This window comes from Bufo bufo, chromosome 5 (assembly GCF_905171765.1).
Source record: "Bufo bufo chromosome 5, aBufBuf1.1, whole genome shotgun sequence".
Taxonomy (NCBI): Eukaryota; Metazoa; Chordata; class Amphibia; order Anura; family Bufonidae; genus Bufo; species Bufo bufo.
The window spans coordinates 101,636,236-101,655,229 of NC_053393.1; the positions used below are offsets into that span (position 1 = coordinate 101,636,236).

Sequence of the window (18,994 nt, forward strand, 5' to 3'; positions counted from 1 at the left end):
AAGCTCCCCGCTAAGCTGTGCTGGAAACACAGCTCAGTAGGGAGCGTGTCTTAATCCCATTCACCCTAATAGATCTCTATTAGGGTGAATAGGACAAGGGAACAAAAGATCCCAGGTTCTAGCCTCCTAAGGGGTTAAAGGTTACTATAAAAGTAAAAAAAATATATATATTAAATATTTAAATAACCCCCCAATTTTACATGTAAAAGTATATTAACAATAAATCCAAAAATGTCTGAACTATTAAAATATTTTTTAAAAAAATCCTGTACAGTGAGCGCGGTAATGAAATTTTTTTTTTTAATAACAGTGATCAAAAATTGTACCAATAAAAACTACAGTTCATCCTGCAAAAAAACAAGGTCTCATACAGCTCTGTGAACTGAAATTTAAAAAAGGTATGGCTGTCAGAAAAAGGCAATGCAAAAAAATTTTTTTTTTCAAAGGTAGTAAAACCAAAAAAAACTATACAAGCTTGGTATTGCAATATTTCTACTGAGCCGCAGAAAAAGGACATCATGTCATTTTTAGTGCACAGTAAATGATGTGATGTCAAAACTCCAAAAACCTTGGCTACATTTTTTTTTCTTTTAATTTAACCCCACAAAGAATTTTTACTCGTTTTCCAATAATATACTGTACATGGTAAATTAAATGGTGTCCTTACAGAAGACAACTTATCCTGCAAAAAATAAGCCCTTACATGGCTATATAAATGGAAAATGAAAAAAGTTATGGTTATTGGAACATAGGGAGGAAAAAACTAAAATGCGAAACCAAAAATGGGCCCGGTACTTAAGTTGTTAATGATACTTTTTACAGTGATGGTGTAAGATCAGCAATAAATGATAAATGGGTAGTTATTCATACAATCATTCCCAAACAAGCAAATGTTGCTGATGGCTAACACTTATGCTATACTGTCAGAAGACCACTTTGGCTCTGCTCATGTTCAGCCTGGGTCTAGAAAGAATGGCTGGATCTCAAAATTATATGGAGGGATCCACATGGGATTATCATCATCACTGTGAATGTTTATGAGGTCATTTGGCAGAAAATTCCCGCCAAAAATGTAGCCGTGTTGTCTAAAAATAGTAGAGATCGGGACAAGTGTGGGTTCGCAGACCTATCAGTGATTGGGTTGCAGTTGCTGGGCTAGAGATTTTTGGTTGACACAACAACAGAAGGGTTTATTGGTCAATAGAAATTCATGAGACCCTTCTGGTTGGGTACAAATATAATGTGCCTGGCAGCTGAAAAATCTGAGGAGGAATTGGTGCCCTCCCAGCTTTTTTCTGTCGTGGCCTCGTTATTAACAGGAGGGGTAAGGCACTTTCGGAATGAGAGTGGATAGGTATATTTAAGCTGGTTAGGCTGAGATTATGCCTGGTGTATTTATTGGTCTTTTTTATGCAGAGTGATTTGTGTATGTAGTTTGGCAGTGTAATTACAACTGTGGCATCCCCATTGACTTCAGTGGGACGGCTCCTGTATGGTCAGGTAAATAGAACAGAGCTATCATAGAAGTGAATGGGGACGCCATAGTTATAATTACATTGCTCACCACTGCAGTTTCTTTTCAAACAGCTGATCGGTGGGGTGCTGGAAGTCTGCCCCCCACCGATCTGATATTGATGACCTATCCTGAGGTCATCCATAGAAAAAAGTGGACAACCCCTTTAAGTTGCTCTTTAATATAGCTGGCCGTGGCCTAATTTATCCACCAAGTAGTTGTGTCCACATGTTTTATTTATAGATAAGCTATGGGTTTTTAGTTTCAGTACATCTATGATCTCATGATCTAAAATAGACACACATAACCTTTCTTATCAACAGATTCATAGCCTGTGTTTCCTATTTCATCATATTTTATGTCTTTGTTAGAATCCAGTCCTGCTTCTGGCAAGATTATATGGAGAGATCCTGGGCCCGGCTGAGTATGATGTGCAGCCTTCTGATGGAGTCAGTGCATATTTGACTCCTTCATAATTTGGCATATTGGTGATCACTGCACATGTATGGGAGTGATGTAATGGGAAAGCCAGGGCAGATGTGTTGCCAACAGGAAACCTGAACATTCAGTCAACAATAATCGTATTCAGCGCTGTAACAAGAAGTCAAGGGGCTTGATACAAAAAACTGAAGGGGAGCAACAATTGCTCACCATCTCCACCAGCTATCGACATTTCCAAAATGGCCAACTTTCTTTAGATATTTCTCATCCACTACACACCGTTATCTTTGACTGTCTCTTGCACACCCTGTCTTTTTCACCCTATTTAGAGTGGTAAAATGGAGTTTCGTAGGCCCACTTTACAACTGTATAGAACATGTGCACATCCACATGTGCTGTAAAATTTGCTATCATTGCACAAACAGGACAAATCTTTAATAAGGTTAAAGGGAACCTGTCACCGGGATTTTGTGTATAGAGCTGAGGACATGGGTTGCTAGATGGCTGCTAGCACATCTGCAATACCCAGTCCCCGTAGCTCATCGCGAGATTACGGCGCTCTGGCTGTCTTACGTTGGGGAGCAAGGAAGAGATTCTAAGGATACGGGGCGGTCCTTTACTCCTTCACCCTGGACTCATCTCACGTACAGGACACATCTCAGGGTAATTTGCATATGGAGCAAATCGGTTTTTCTCCACAATACAAGCACACAGACCTATGGGGACAGGGTATTGCAGATGTGCTAGCGGCCATCTAGCAACCGATGTCCTCAGCTCTATGCATCAAATCCCGGTGACAGGTTCTCCTTAAATAGGCTATTTGTGAATCAATCCATAATAAATAAGGTGCAAGGTGTGTTGTCTTCTGCTCGACCTGTTCCATTATTATGTTACAGCCTGGGCCAACCAGAGGATCCTAGTGTGCCAGTCCAACTCTGCCTATCTACATTGGGCCTTTTCCTCATGCCTCATTCATTCATCTCTCTCACACACAAAAATGTGTGACCATAATTTATCTATATCACGTATAATTTTGTGGAAACTGATCAACATAAGAAAGGAGAACATGGATGAAGTTATTTTCAGTTATAATAGATAATTAAAGGGGCTCTCCGGTAATGATTTAAAAATGGCCACAATTAACCTGTCCTAGAATGTGAGTAGCACTGGCTGCCTCTACCTGCAAAGCTGCCTGGGGGGGTTAGGCGGTGGGACTTAAGATATGCCATCATGGCTGAGCAGCCTGACAGGAACACTCACCAATGTGTAGTATATGCAAGTGCCAAAATGTAGTGTATAGTGAGGCCTCACCACCTCAACCCTCTCTAGGTAGCCCTGCAAGTTGAGGCAACCAGTACTGCTCACATTCTAGGACAGGTTGCTGACAGCCATTTTAATTCATTCCTGGAGAACCTCTTTAAATGAGTGATGACAATTGACCCAGAAAGTGATAAACTGCCCTTTAAGATTATAATAAACATGTGTTATTTGGTTCTATACCATTAGTGGTTGGCTAAATTTATTTTGGAGAGCAAAATAATGACTACCTGCAGTTAAGTAACCTAAAGAACCATTTATATGGGCCAGTATCAATGGTCAAGGATTAGTAATGAACAACCATATGAAAATCTGATCATTGTCCCCTTATTAGCTGCATTGCAGCAATTATCTCCTCTGCATAGGGATGAACAATCAATACTGTGATCATTCATCCCAATACAGTTTCATTGTTTGGCAGCAGTTTCTGACAATGTTTTTATGTGCCGGATAAACTGTTGTGTCACCCGACAAATGAGCGTTCTGCTTGTTTGTTATGTGATCGGTGACACATTTGCACTGGCCAGTTATCAAGAGTGAGCATTTGTACGAAGGTTTGTTCCTGATAATCTGCCCATGTACAGTTACGTACACTCTTATGATTGGCCATACACATTAGATAGCTGTCTACCAGCAGCTGCCACTCCCTACTCCCCCAGAAAACAACTACCAGACAACAGCTGGAGGGCAAAAGAATTGGGCAGTTAAAACCCATTGTTTTGGCAATGGTCGGGAAAGAATGCTTGTACAAGCATTTGTTTGAATGGTCATCATCCTGTGTAAAAGCGCAAGGTTTAAGGACTTGGAAACCACACAGTGGAGGCTTATGAACTGCATAGATCATCCAGGGTTCCTTGATTATTGTTCATACTTCATAAGGCAATGACTAACCATTTTATTTTTAGACATGCTAAACATAAGATACTGATTGGAAGTCCCACTGTACAGTTTCTACCAGATGAGCTCTAGCAGTCACAATTCAAAGGAGATCTAACATACATGACAAGGTTGAACATTCTATCTTCATTCTTGGTTTCACTGATGTGAAGTTTCCAACTGTAAAGGTAGTGTTGAGCGAATCAAAGTTAACGGTGGAATTCAATCTGAATTTCAGAAAAAATTTGATTCCCCATGAATCCGAATTATCTGGCCCATCATTGTAATGAATCAATTTTTCCTGAAGTGTCAATTTAAAAAAAACATACTTATCATTATGACATCACCAAGGCTGCCCAGCGTGATGACGTGGTGATGTCACACTTGCGATGGCCTCTCCGTGATCAAATCGATGAGGTGAGTGTATATATTTTTTTGTACTACCCCCTGATTAACCCTGTGATAGGCTGAATGTGACTCTCAGATGATGCGATCAGCTGCAAATGCGGCATCAGAGGGGTTAAATGATGGGGAACAGCGCAATCGCCGTTCCCCGTCATTGCTCACGCTCTATACAATCAAATGCGATTTGTTACAAAGTAACAAAGTAGTTTGTAACAAATTTAATTTCTTGTCGAAGTTAGGCGAAGCAGCTGAATCAAACTTTTGAAAACTTTGCTCATCTCTATTTAAAGGCAATATGTTATCAGAAAATGACCTACTGTTTTAATCATGTTTTTATGTTTAACGCATTATTAAACAATTTTTATTTGTTATTTTAAATTTTTCATATCAATATCTATATTTAAACAAAAACTCTAAAATCCTGCAGTTTTCACACTGGCTACTAGGCCTAAAAATAGGCACCACTTCTTGGTTTGTACAGATCTCTTTACTGCAGTTACCTGCTTATCTATGAGTCTAATCCTGCCTGTAATGATATCACCTCTGTGTACAGATAGGACAGGATTCACTATTCACAATAGGTGATTGTCAAAGCTTATCTATTCTTTTCTTGTACAATGCACAGGTCACAGAGCAATAGGGTCAGCTCCAGAACATTGTGTCTATGGCCCATGGGGCTAGAAAGGTAGAGTAGAACATTTAGGATGGAAGGCCATGCCATGTTTGCTGCCGTAAACAAAAAGCTATTCTAAAAAAAAAAAAGATGGCATATTTTACTATGGAATTGTGTGACTCATAGATTGTAAGCCCCCGCGGGCAGGGCCCTCTCTCTATATGATATAATGCTCTCAATCTCTAAATTGTAGGCATGTTAGAAGTCAGCAAGCAGTTATCGAGGAGTTCCATGACCATGTAAAAGCACAAAGTGTCAGGACGCAGCATTTCTAAATTTGTGGTAGTGGGTATAGTACCCCTCATTCTATGAATCTCAATGGTTGCAAAACCACTTTTTGAAGAGCTGCGGAGAACTTCCTGTCCATCATTTATTGACCAATATGAAACACCTTAAACCTTTTTACAAAGATGTGTATTATATTATCATGTAATAGGTGGAACACAGAACTGTAATACACACTGCAGCTGCTGAAGAACTTATTTAAAAAAAGAGAGATATCTTCATGTCAGTGTGTGATTGGCACAGGAGGAGGAACTTTCTGTACTGCTTTATCGAATTCATCATTAGGGATCATACGTACAGCACAGCCTTGTGTATGGACCTTTTGTGATTTCGCATGGGCTGCCTATAGGTCTGCAAAGCTTATAGCAGAGAATGCCTCTGTAATGCAATTGCAATATGCACTAGAGTATAGCACAAAAAGGTACAGTATTGGCCCATAACATGCTATTATGGATCTATGAAACACAGGTTCATAACAAGGCCATGTGCATGATCCCTTAGATATAATGAGTGAATTAAAGTAATACCATATATGTCCAGAATAGAATTTGTGCTTGATATTATTGATGAGGTTCTTGTAGCTTGAATTGAAGGTCACATGTTCTTTCTTTTTTCTTTTTTTAGAAAAACCTTGGTTGTATCAGGGCCCTATATAGAGCAGAGATAGCCCCATAGCAGAAGTGAAAATGGAGTACTCTACTATTGCTTGTTCATACCATCACACAAACACTTCCATACAAGTATGGGTCATTAGGTGAAGAAACCTCACTTTTACTCCCCAAACCAAGTATATACAGCTAGAGTGTGAAACCAATTGAGTAAAACATAATTCCTAATCCAAATAATTAAAATCCATATGAAAAGCCCAGTCAGATAAGGCTAGTTTCACATATGTGGTATAGAACTTCAGCAAGGTGTTCTGGTAGAGAACAGCCTACTGAAGTTCTCCGGGTCCTGTACTGCTGGTTCCAGCCGCTACCCGCAAATATGCTGAGAAATGGCCGATAAAAACTGCTGCATGCAGGTGTGAAAGTGAAACATAAAAAAAAGATCAAAATGCAGTAAAATAGTAGAATGCAATATATTTGCCCCCAGAGCACTAAAACAATCTAATCTCGTATTGTAGTTTAAGACTCTTGATATAGACAAGTAATTCAAGTGTGATGCATTCAAAATGAATGGACTTACCAGTTCCTGTAGACCCATCCCCCTCCCCACAGTGTGGTTACTGGGAAGGTCTTGAGGAACCGGTAACACTGTTCATTTTTATTACATTACAACTGAATAAATAGTTTATACCGAGAGTTTAGACCTACAATATGGTATTAGATTGTATCGGTGCCGTGGTGGCACATTTTACTGTGTTATGGTGGTTGGTTTTGTATGTTTCACTTATCTGATTTTTATATGGACGAATGTAATGAATTGGAGTAAAAGTTATGTTGTACACATAACTGGTTTAGCCTCTTTATCTGTATTCATACTGTCTTACTCTACAATCTCAGGATAGGAAACATATGTATTTGTTGCCTTCCTCACTTCTTTCAATCACCTGAAGGAGGAAACAGTGAGATGACCTTCCTCACTATTGTTTGCTTAAATTGCTGTAATTTTGGATTGGGGTATTTCTTTGTGGTTTCTCGTGGTCTATAGAAAGGGAGCTGGGTTGAAGTAGCATACCAGATAATCCTCTGGTGGGACCAGATGCTGACACATTTGGGGTTTTCCAAGATTTTGATACTGATGACCTATCCTAAAGATAGGTCATCAGTATCTGATCGGTGGGGGTCCAAGACCTGGGATCAGCTGTTTGATAAGGCAGTGGTGCCCCTGTGAGCGCCACGGCCTTCTCGCAGCTTACGAAGTACAGCACCGTACATTTGATAGCGGCTGTGCTTGGTATCGCGCTCAGTCCCATTCACTTAAATGGGGCTAAGCGAGATACTAAGCACAGCTGCTATCATATGTACGGCGCAGTGCTTGGTAAGCTGCGAGAAGGCTGCTCCGCTCACAGGAGCTCCAGTGTCTTCTCAAACTAGTGTCAGACCTGCACTGATCAGATACTGATGACCTATCCTGGTCATCAGTATCAAAATCTCTGAAAACGTCTTTAACGTGTCTAAAAGATCCATAATAAAGCAACCCGATTTGAGACTACTTTGAAGACAATAACTTACTACTAGGGTCTACTTTAATGGATTAATTGACAAATAGCCACTTTCACCTCGTTGAGAATGTGTCCTGTGTGTGAAACAGTTTTTGAAATAATTGAAATTGGAGGAACACGTCATCTGTATAGGTAGAGGCCAATTTCTCCAAACAATTTTCTCATGTGAACCCAAGGAACCTTGGTTAAACATCTCTTAAAGGTGTTCACAATTAGCTTAAGCTGGGCTCCTCCTTTTCATGAGCTCAGCAACAGCTGCTTTGACTATCCCTATTATATGCCACCCCCTGATAGGTACATTTCTCAAATTAGCCAGAGAAAAAAGAAAACCCATCTCATATCGTATGGCATAATAGCACAAATGAAATACTGTATGAAATAAATTAAGCAATATTTATTGGCATGTTCATAAGCAAAACAATGCATTTGAAAGCTTTTCTTCACAAAGGCAAAGGGTAAAGGGAGTCTAAAATGCAACTTCATTTTCCTCTAAATTTCATTTTTTATGAAAACAGTTTCAAAATACACTTGCAATATCTTTAGTGTCTAAAAAGACAGTATATATGCTTCTACTGCTCGTATGGTGAGAGCCATTATTTATATTGTAAAAAATGTCATCGATAATGAAAGTCTTTATTATATGTATCACACTTTTTTCAACTTTACAAAATTTTTTTTTGTTCTTTTTTATATTTTTAGGGTTGATAAATATAGAGTTTTCCCCTTTATTTTGTTGTCTCCTTCATAAAAGCAAAAGACTCTGAAACGAGGAAACTCTACCTAAAACAGTAATACGAAAAATCAAACAAATGAAAAACACTTTGTAAATATGCAGATACAGTTTTTAATGTATCACAATGAGCAACAAACATACTTGATGAACTATTTCCAGGAGAAGAAGTTCAAATACCATCTACAATAAACATCATTTCAACTATGACAACAGGTCTGTGACAAAATAAAAAAAAGTTTTCAAAACCATGTTATTTACCGTAATACGGTACATTTGAGACTTCAAACATTACAGTAACAAAAACTAATGAGACTACCCTCTATATATAAAACATCAATAACATTTTTGGTTTAGTTTATTTAAAGTTATAGCCTTACGGGCTTTTTATTAAAACCTCAGGGTGCATTTCCTATGTAACCCAGGCGTTGAGAGTACATGTTGTGTAGACAATGATTGCGCTGTAATAATCCCTTTGATATCCAGGAAAAACAATACTCATTCCCAACCTTTGGTGGCTGTCCTTTTTTTTTTTATTTATCTAGTTTTTCTTCTTTATGTCACCCTAACAACGTCCATCCAGTTAAAGTTTTTTAATTTTTTTAATTTTTTTTTTGGCTGCTGTGCAGTTGTAAAAGTTTGTGTCGACTTACTGTCGAATCATCATTTGTAAAACAGTCCTTTGTTTTGTGAAACGCGTTCTGTTCCATGCTAACACACTGTTGCACATCGTGTTAACTGCCAGTACAGATCGATCTCACAATGCTGCTGCTTAACATTCATGAAAAAGGCAAAAGCAATCTTCTGAAGCCTTTGGATTTAGGACATTAGCTCACTATAGCGGCAGGATTGCACCTTGGGAGGCCATGATGTCTCTTTACGAAACACAAAAAAAGTGTCTTCAGAATTAAAATAAAAATGTTAAAATACCAAAAAAATATTTTTCCCCCAAATTAATAACAATAAAAAGTTCGCATAAAAAAATTTACAGAACATAGTTGTGATCATTATTTAACGAAACCAAAAAACTGTACAATAATAAAATGTAAAATGAAATGGTAGTTGATTTGATCATTAAAACAGTTTTAAGCATGATTTTCTTATGTTAAACTGTCAGACAGTTGCATTACATGCTTCTTGTTCATCTCAGACCAGAAATACCGAAAGCAATACATTTTTGCATTTCTTCATATTTATAAATTTTGTACCATGCACAGCCAACTACAAATATGTACAACAGCATATCTTTCTTTGTTCACAAGTCTTTTTCACTTTTCGTACAACCTTCTGTTACTTTGGAATGAATCATATTGTTTTACTATACCAAACCCAAAAGTGATTCGTAAAGCACCCTTGACAGCTTTCACATTCTTTAAGTTCCACAGCAACAGAAAAAAAAAAAAATGAATGGCAAAGCATAGCAATTTATAATTCAATTCACTGTGTGGCAGAAGTTGAAAACTATGGCAAGCAAAACAAAAAAAAGGTTAACACAGTAGCAGCAAATCTTGATAAGGATAATACTTTGAAATGCATATATGACAAACAAACAAAACAGTAAAAAAAAGTAACAGAACAGCAAACACAAGTGCCCAGATTATTAACCAATGGGATGCTGAAAAGATGTGCCATATATTGCACTGTAATATGTGGTAGGCCCCTGCATCACATAACAGGTTAACGGAAGTACATCAATGCCTGACCACCTATATAGTAGAGTGCAGGCATCTAACTAAAGTTCAGTTGTATGATCACCAGGCTAATATCTTTGTACATAACAATTTAGTCCCCTTTTTAATTATTATTATTTTTAAAGCAGCTTCTTTGCTTTCAGTAGAAGCAAATATACCCTTTCATATTTTTTTTTCTTTTTTTTTCTTTTTTTTATTTGTTCAACTTGTACTTAGGTTTTTTTTTTTCAAGTATATAGCACTACTTTAGTTATGCACCAATTGTTAGGTCTTTGGGTTGTTAGGAGGCCAACTTCTAACAAATGCAGACCAAAATTTCTGCTGCACTACACACAACAATATGAACACTAACAACAACAAAAAGAAACATCCAAAAGAAACCAACTGAACAAAAATGATCCAAAATAAAAAGTGAAGAAAAAGAAAAACAAATATTTTAATTAATTTCACATGGTCTACAAAATTATAAGTGCACTAGTCCAGACAAAAGCAAGTACCTTGACATTAAAGCATTAAATTCACAAATGAAAAATGTCACGTAACCCTCAGAGTCTATATCAAAACTAGGATTATTACCTCTTTCAGAACAAAAAGGATGAGATTTAGAGGTAAAAGTAAAAAGGTAGAATTGGCACAGAATATTAGTATATTCTATGAAATGGGTTGATATGTTATAAATATAACTTGTGGCCTATACAAACTGCAATACACAGGGCATATACATCTTTCCACCCACCAAAATCCCATCTGTGTTAAAACTGTACTATCCTGCAGGGTAAGCTCACATGAATTATTCCTGCTGCTCAGCAGGGATTATGAAATCAATTAATACACTAAACACACCTAAAAATGTGTAAATGTGTTTGAATAAAGATTGACATTTTTGGAGGGGGAAAACTCACAGTTTTACCAGGCTTTTGCTGCTTTTTGAAAAAACAAAAACAAATGAGAAATGTTATGTTCTGACCTGAGAATTTAAAGCTACTGAATCACACCTACCTAAACTAAGAGAATTTCTCTTTGAAAATTCTGGATCGTCCCCCCATACAGTACATGCTAGCATTTTGGAATTCAATCCAGCTGAGGTGCAATTTGCTTTTGGAGAGTTTTTGGCTTGAAACAAGTTCCAAAAGAACTTGGAGGATTTTTTCCTTTATCCATACTTTAAGCATATATTACAAGCGCATTCAACCATCTGCAACAGTTCTGTCCATACTATACCGTCCTATATTGCCAGCATATCAATATGGGAAAACAATCCTGAGTCAATCATTTGGTACTGTATATTTTTTTTTGGGTTAAAGAAGCTTTGGAACTGCAATTAAAAAGTCTTATTTTTATAAGCAAGGGATCCTGTCTTCACTCCTACACACTGAACATATCCACTCTGATGCTATTGAAATTTCCATCTAGACCAGAAGCAGGCTTAGCTTTGACTTCCAGAGGGTTATCTAAGTCTTCCAGCTTCTGGCTCAGCTCACTGTCAGACTCATCTGAACAACTTTCTGTGGGTAGTGAGGTTTGAACCCCTGAGGTGCTGCACAAACTTGAGGTAACCGTTGAAGGCAAGGAGAGGGAGGGAGAAGAAGAAGGGGAAGAAGCAGCTTTCCTGGCAGACGCTTGAAAAAGAATATTAGGCCAGGACTTCATGGAGAAGCGAGAAAGATGAGGATAGGTGTTATTAGAAGAAGCTGCAGACTGCGAGGTAGATGTGGTGTTAGGACTAGGGGAGCAGACTGAGTGAGGTAATAATCTAACATGCTCTTTGGCATTTCTCATTGCTTGTTTGATTGTTTTCTCTTTGTGCAAGCTTGACTGGAGGTGTTGGCTAAGTGCTTCACTTCCACTGATAGCCACATCACAGGAAAGACACTGATGTTTGTTGACTGAAACTCGAAGCACTGTTTCTTGTGGGTCGAACAAAGCCTGACCAAAGTAACAGAAGGACTTTTGATGGTTTACCGCTGCCTCTTCATCAGTAAACATCATCTGGCACTTTCTGCACATAAACTCATGCTTGACAAATGGAACAATGATATTGTCTGATAAGTCTGCATTTTTTGGATGTGTCTGGGGTTCTTCTTTTGTGCTTTCCGTGGCAGGACATTTTTCTTCTTTCTTTTCGGGCTCTTTGTTTGCTTTTTGCTGCTGTTCACTTTCTATATTTGGTGAGTTTACTTTTGGTGGCTTTTGTTCTTGCTGCTGTTTTTGTTGTTTTTGCAATGAATCCTGAAGGTTTTGCTGATACTGTTGGTACTGCTGTAACAGTGCACCAGGAGATAATCCAGCAATAGCTTGAGGCACTGCTGGACCATAAGGAAACAGGTTCTCCATCCCACAGATTGGAGGGAGATACCCACCTTGCACTGTTCCATGGAGCTGGGGTGTAAAGTATGAAGCAAAGCTAGGAATAAAATATGGCAAGAACTGCCCACCTATAAATGAAGCTGGATCATTTGAAACAGCATTTTGAAGTGCTTGCAGCTGAGCAGGGTCCATGGGCATTTCTCCAGCTTTGCTCAGCATAGAAAGAGCAGATGAGATTTTTTCCTCTTTTTTAGACTGTTTAATTTCAGACTTTGTAGTTTCTATTACTTCTTCTTTTACATGTTTGAATTTGTGTCGCTTGCTTTTATCTAGATCTTTGTTTTGTTGTTCTGTCTGCTGTCCTGACAAAGAGGATGATGGAGATGGTTGTGGTGGCAGTGGAGGAGGATGAGTTGGTGGAGGAGTCTGCAGCAACGGTTTGGTGGGGGCACTGCTGAGAGACAAAGCAGGTGATGGAGTAGCTGAAGGTGGGAACCCAAGCATGCCTGCACCAGGAGATGTCAGAGCTGAAATCAAGAAAAAATAATAGCTGTTAAATTTTTTATATCAGCTGTGTCACTTTTAACAACTAAAATGTGATTCTATAAAATATTTTAAAAGGGGAAATGTCATATTTCACATTAATATTAAAACAAACTATACATGGAGGTACAATTAATATTATGGGCTAAAATTTTTAAAAAATGCATCTGTAGAAAGACTAGGTGATCCACAAAGCAGCATTCATTTGATCACTTTCCATTATAAAACACAAATTAGTATATTACTATAAAATAGACGTATTTATTTTTTTAGCTATACACTTACCATTTGAACTCTGTGTAAACCCAGGCAATGGAGATGGGCTGTTCATCCCAGGAAGAAGAACTGGAGGAAGGCCAGGTAGCCCTTGGTAAGACGTTGGCAGATTGAGACCATGAAGAGGACTGTTCTCCATTATACTTGACTGCTGAACAGATAAACCCAAAACATCTGTGGCCTTTTTGATACGATCCAGTTCATGCTGTGCCATCAGTTGCCGCACAGTTGTAGGAGCCAAGTAATCCTTTTCACGGTCAAGCTGACTTCCTACAGTTTCTCTCACTTTGTTAATATGTTGCTTTGAAAAAATGTGATCTCGAATGGACAGTCGTGCTGAATATTTCACCCCACAAAGAGAACACTCTAGTTTTGTTCCATCTGGCCCAGTTTGGTTAATCATGAATGGCTTCCCTATGTTTATTTTGAATTTCTTTTCTTTTGCCCGTGCATTTTGAAACCAAACTTGAACAACACGTTTGGGAAGACCAATCTCATTGCCCAAAATTTCACATTCTTGCATTGTTGGAGTTCTATAATCACAAAAGCAAGCTTTAAGAACCTTAAGTTGAACATTACTCATTTGAGTTCTAAATCTTTTATGACCTGGTCGATCACTATTTTTGGTTTTAAAAGGATTGTTACTACCAAATGAATTTGGCGAGCTGGGGTCTGCTATACTTGATGTTTCACTACGGTCGGCATTGTCCTCAAATTCATCAGTCATATATATGCTTTGGTCTTGATCACTTTCTCTGTCTATGTTATTATGTGATGTATTTGTTAAAGAGAAGAAGAAACTCTCATCACAGCTGTCTGCCATGTGAGAAGTTTCTGTTTTTGGCAAACTGTCATTTATGTGCATTTTTGGCTCTTTGGAAGTTTTTACATCTTTAGTACTACCAGTGGTGCTTTCCCCATCATTGTTTCCCTCATCTCCTGTTGTAGCATCACTAATTGCCGTGTTAATTGATGATGTTTCATCAAAGTCATTTTTGCTTTGATCAAATCTTTCCGCAGGGGGGGCATTCAAGTTTTCTAAGTCCTCATTGCATTCTGCCCTAAAAGATAATGGGCTTAAAAGATTCTTCGGCGACAGCTCAGCATTTTTGCTAACAGGTGTAGAAACAGTAGAGGGCAAATCATTTTCACTTAGCTGATCATTTTTTTGTACTTGGGGATAATCAAAAAACATATATTTGTTTGGACTTTCACCACCATCGTCCATTGTATTCAGAGGACTTGGTGGCAAACTATAACCAGCTTGCTTACCCTCATTCCAGTGCCGAGATCTTATGTGACTTTCTAAGGCTGACTTTGCTTTAAATAGAGCACGGCAAAATGGACACCTTTTATGGGACTGGGCAGGTCCTACAGCCCTAAATTGACCTTTTCTTTCTCTGGCTCTTGTATTTTGAAACCAGACTTGTACCACTCTTTTTTTCAGGCCCACTTCTCTTGCAATATGGTCAAGCATCTTTCTAGTTGGATTAGAATCTAGTAAATACTTCTCATACAATATTTCTAGTTGTTCAGGAGTAATTGTAGTCCTTAATCGCTTATCCCGATGTTGGTCCTCACCACTATTGCCCCCCTCCTTCTCGCTGCAGTTATTATCATCTTTGTCATCTAGCTTTCTTTTTAAAGATGCAGAAACTGGTGTGGCTCCATGTGGTGCCCCCGGTTGTGGTGGCAAGTGTGACATGGAACCTCCAAGTAATTGTCCTGCCATCAGAGGGTTGTTAGGGTCAAAAATCATGTATGGCATATCTATTGGCCTTTCCAAGAATTGTGAATGGAGAAACTGGTTTTGGGCAGCTAAAAAATGCATGTGTTGGTGCTCCTGCCACAACTCTAGTGTTGGAAAAGCAACTGTGCACTGATCACATTGGTACTGTAGCAACTGAGGAGGTAGGCTGTTTTGCAGAGAAGTCAGAGATATTTGTAATGGACTAGATGGAACAGGAGTGGTTTGGGATGCTGATGAAGGTCTTGTAATTTGTTGTCTTTGTTGTGTAACAGTTACTGAAGGTTGTGTATCAGATGATGTTGAAGTTGAATTAGACTGTGTTAATTTAAAGGCTAATGAGCTTGCAATAGCATCAATTTGCTTTGGTTTCTCAGGGTGTGTGTCAGGTTTTGGTGAAGTTTTTCCAAACTCTGGTCTGGGTGATGGAATTAAAGGGGTGCTTGAGCCAGATCCAGAGCTTACTGTGGTTACTGTTGAAGCTTTAGATGTTTCAGTCTGACTAGTAGAATAGTATGTCTTTGGCATTATTTGATCTGTAGCATCCAAAGAATCTTCTGTTTGACTTTCATCTTGCAGATCATCATCTTCATCTTTATAACAAAGCTTTTTCTGATGAGTAATTAAGTCAAATATTCTAGGGAACACAACATTACATTTCTTACATTGATACTGCATGTTGCTAGTACGAATGTAACGCTCATTAGTTAGTTCTCTCTTTTCACTGTCTTTAGTTTCAGCTTGATTTTCATAACATTTTCTTGCCTTCTGACGGGCATTTTGGAACCATACAACAATAACACGTGTGCCTAAATTGAGTACTGTAGAAAGTTGTTCAATCTCATCATCCTTTGGGTATGCATTAGTGTCAAAAAAGTCCTGTAAGACTCTAAGCTGATAGTCAGTAAACCTAGTCCTTGATGACCTTTTGCTGAAAGATGAGTCTGACCTGTGAATATCTATGGAAGGTAGTTGTGGCTCAATTCTTATATCATCAAGGACTGTTATAGGAGGATTACTGAAATTGTATGGTGAATCTTTATTTCTTTGCCGCTCCTTAAATAAAGTATTACGGAACCAGTGTTTAATGACCTTCAAGGAAAGCCCTGATTTATCTGCCATCTCCTGTATTTGATCTTCATTTGGGGAATTGTTAATATCAAAGTAGGCACGTAATATTTTCAGTTGGTCATCTGTAATTCTTGTACGTGGACGTTTAAACTGAGAATGACGCAGGAAATTCGGATCTAAACCCAACTGTTGCTGACACATCTGTGCAAGATCTGCTGACAATGCATCCATAGGAGAGAGTTGTAGTGCAAGTTGTGGTGGTAAAGAAGGATGTTGGACAGATTGCATCATAATTGGAGGGAAAAGTGGAAGGTCTAAAGAGACTGGAAGTTGAACTTGAGGTGGAGCTGGAGGTGGTGGTGGTGGAGGAGGTGGTGGTGGTGGAGGAGGTGGTGTTGGAGCAGGAGCTTGCAATGGAGTTGGTGTCGAACTTGGGATTTTTACCGGTACCACAGGAGTAAGTGCTGGAGGAGGTTGTGCAGGTGGTGCAGATGGAGGAGGTGGTGGAGGAGGTGGTGGGGGTGGAGGAGTTTCTGGAGAAGATGGAGCAATTGGATAAAGTTTATCATATGCTTCTCTGTATTGACGGGCAAACTTTTCTAATTCTCCATAAGGGAAAAACTGTCCATGAACATGTTCTTGATGACTCTTTAGGATCAGAATATTTGAAAATAGCTTACTACATTCCCCACACTCTAATTTCTCATGATTTCCATTATCTCCAAGTTTATGTTTCTTCTGTACTTTCTGCCGGTTTTCATTGTATTGAATTATCAATTCAAATCCAAAGTTTTCAAGCAGAGCTTTTGCTGCATTTCCCCTAGCACCAGACGCTATTCGGGGTGGTAGAATAGTAGAATCCGATGGCTTCTGCTTCTTAACATCTTTATCTTTGGGAGTGTCATTATCACTTGTAATTTCATGCTTTGGTTTCTCCTTTTTTTCATGCACATCTTCAGAATCCTTATAAGTTAATGAATCTTTTGTTAGTTGACTTTCAACATTTGCAATGCTGCCTTGTTCCTGTTTAAGTATCCTATTGGAATGATGGTGTTTCTGTGATTGATGCTGTGACTGTATTTGATATTGCTGGGCTTGCTGTTGGGCTTGCTGTTGCAACATTTGCATCTGAGTCTGCCCGAGTTGATGTTGTGTTTGAATTTGCAGCTTTAAATCTTCAAGAAGAGATCCAGCCATGCCAGGCATACCAAATGCAGCAGAGGCAGGTAGGCCCAAATCAGGATTTAGGCTAAATTCTGTGCCAGGTATGTAAAAAGGAAAAAGAAACTGAGGTTGTTGGAACTGAATAAGAGCTTCAGGAGTCATGGGAAAGTGAGGAAGAAATGCTGGGTTTAAGAAATGTGGTTGAAAGAATGCAGCTTGTTGTTGCAATTCATGCTGCAGTTGCATTTGAAACTGTGCTGGTGACTGGGGTGGATGATGTGGAGGTTGGGTGGGAATAATTTCAGGAGCTTGCTTTTTGTTTGTTTCTTTGGCATCTGGGTGGGGTTCTTTGCAGTTAACAGCTGGCAAACTCATAGAATCTAGCATCCCTTGGTTTGGGCTGCTAACATTCCCTGGTATATTACTCCCACTAGTATTGTTACTATTAGGTTCTAGCTTGGCAGCCCTTGCCTTAGTTTGGTGAAGGACAGATCTCATATGGATTTCCAATGTAGAACTTTGGCTGTAGGCAACATTACAAATGCTGCACTTGTATGGTTTATTGTCAGTGCTGTTGTTGGTCTCTTGAGGAACTGGGCTTGATGCTTCCTGTAAAACTTTTTTAAGCTTATGCAAATGAGATACTGAATTATAATGGACCAAAAGAATGTTCTTTTGTGTGAAGGACTCTTTACATACTGTACACTTATATGGTCGTGATGGATCTAAAAATTTTTCCATAGTAAAATTTGGCCCTTTCCTAAAAGGCAAAGTCCGCTTTGGTTCAGAGCCCAAGTCATCTGGAATGGAGCTACTGTCACTCCCAACTGGGCTAGCTTTCCCTTCATGGTCCGTCTCATATTCTCGCTCATTTTCCTGCTCTAGGGAGTGTTCATCTGGAGCTATACTTTCATTTTCGGACCAGAGCTCCCCATTTACAGGTAAAGTTGCACACAGTTGCTGAAGTTCAGTCTCATTAAGCTCAGGGTGGCCAGTTTCCAAATGTTTTTTTAAAGCCAGGAATGTACGGAAGCTACGTTGGCAAAGACTACACATGGTAGCAGCCCTAATAGCATGATACTGGGAATGTATCTGAAGCTTCTGCATAGTCTTAAAAGCCAAACTACAATGGGTACAACGGTATTTATAGACGTGTCGGTCAGAAACCGAGAGCTGCTGCCTTCTTTGCTGATCATTCAGCTGTTCTGTTAGTAAGTCACATGGTTTTGCATCTTTGCTGATGTTTTTGTTCCACTCTGTGGTATCTTGTGATTCTTTGGACAAATTTTGCTCCTCTGTTTTAATTTCAATTCCTGCTTTTATATCATCTCCACCTTGAATGTTTTTTTCTTCTGTTGGACTGTCACCTAATTCAAGCAAGGAAAAAATAATAAAATTAGCGCTAATGTATTTGTTCTCATTTGTATGTGGATAAAAGTTTTATGTGTATGACTGTTGCAAGATTTATTTTTCATGTGATCAGCAACAAAGAACAAGCATGTAATACAATAAAATTAAGAGGTAGAATCTGCTGTACAAGCTTTTATGAGCTGCGTTGTGTTAGCCATTAGAATATGGAAAAATGACACCACTAGTATCATTAGAAGACATCTGGAGACCGAAGGTCTGCAAAATAATTCATCTTCCTGCTCTCTATAGTATTTCTTACTAAACAATTTTATATTTTATCTTAGTCTGGTTTCTTCTGTTCTAAAATGCAAATATGTCCTGCATAACTTTTTAAAATAAAACCATTAACTATGAGTTTATGAAGCAATCTGTGCAATA

At 38.6% G+C, this 18,994-nt stretch overlaps 1 protein-coding gene across 4 annotated transcripts in view; it reads right to left on the minus strand.

Moving 5' to 3' along the window:
- Positions 1-10,235: 10,235 nt before the first annotated feature.
- Positions 10,236-18,994, minus strand: part of ZFHX4 (zinc finger homeobox 4) — a 157,126-nt gene continuing 148,367 nt past the window's right edge. For 3 of the 4 annotated variants that reach the window (XM_040433737.1, XM_040433738.1, XM_040433739.1), the window contains exons 9-10: positions 13,234-18,573; positions 11,464-12,932 (exon numbers count right to left, since the gene is read on the minus strand). In XM_040433737.1, coding sequence (XP_040289671.1) covers positions 11,464-12,932; positions 13,234-18,573 — 6,809 coding nt within the window. Of the gene's footprint in view, positions 12,933-13,233; positions 18,574-18,994 lie in introns of all 4 variants that reach the window. The other variant, XM_040433740.1, reaches the window with a different exon arrangement.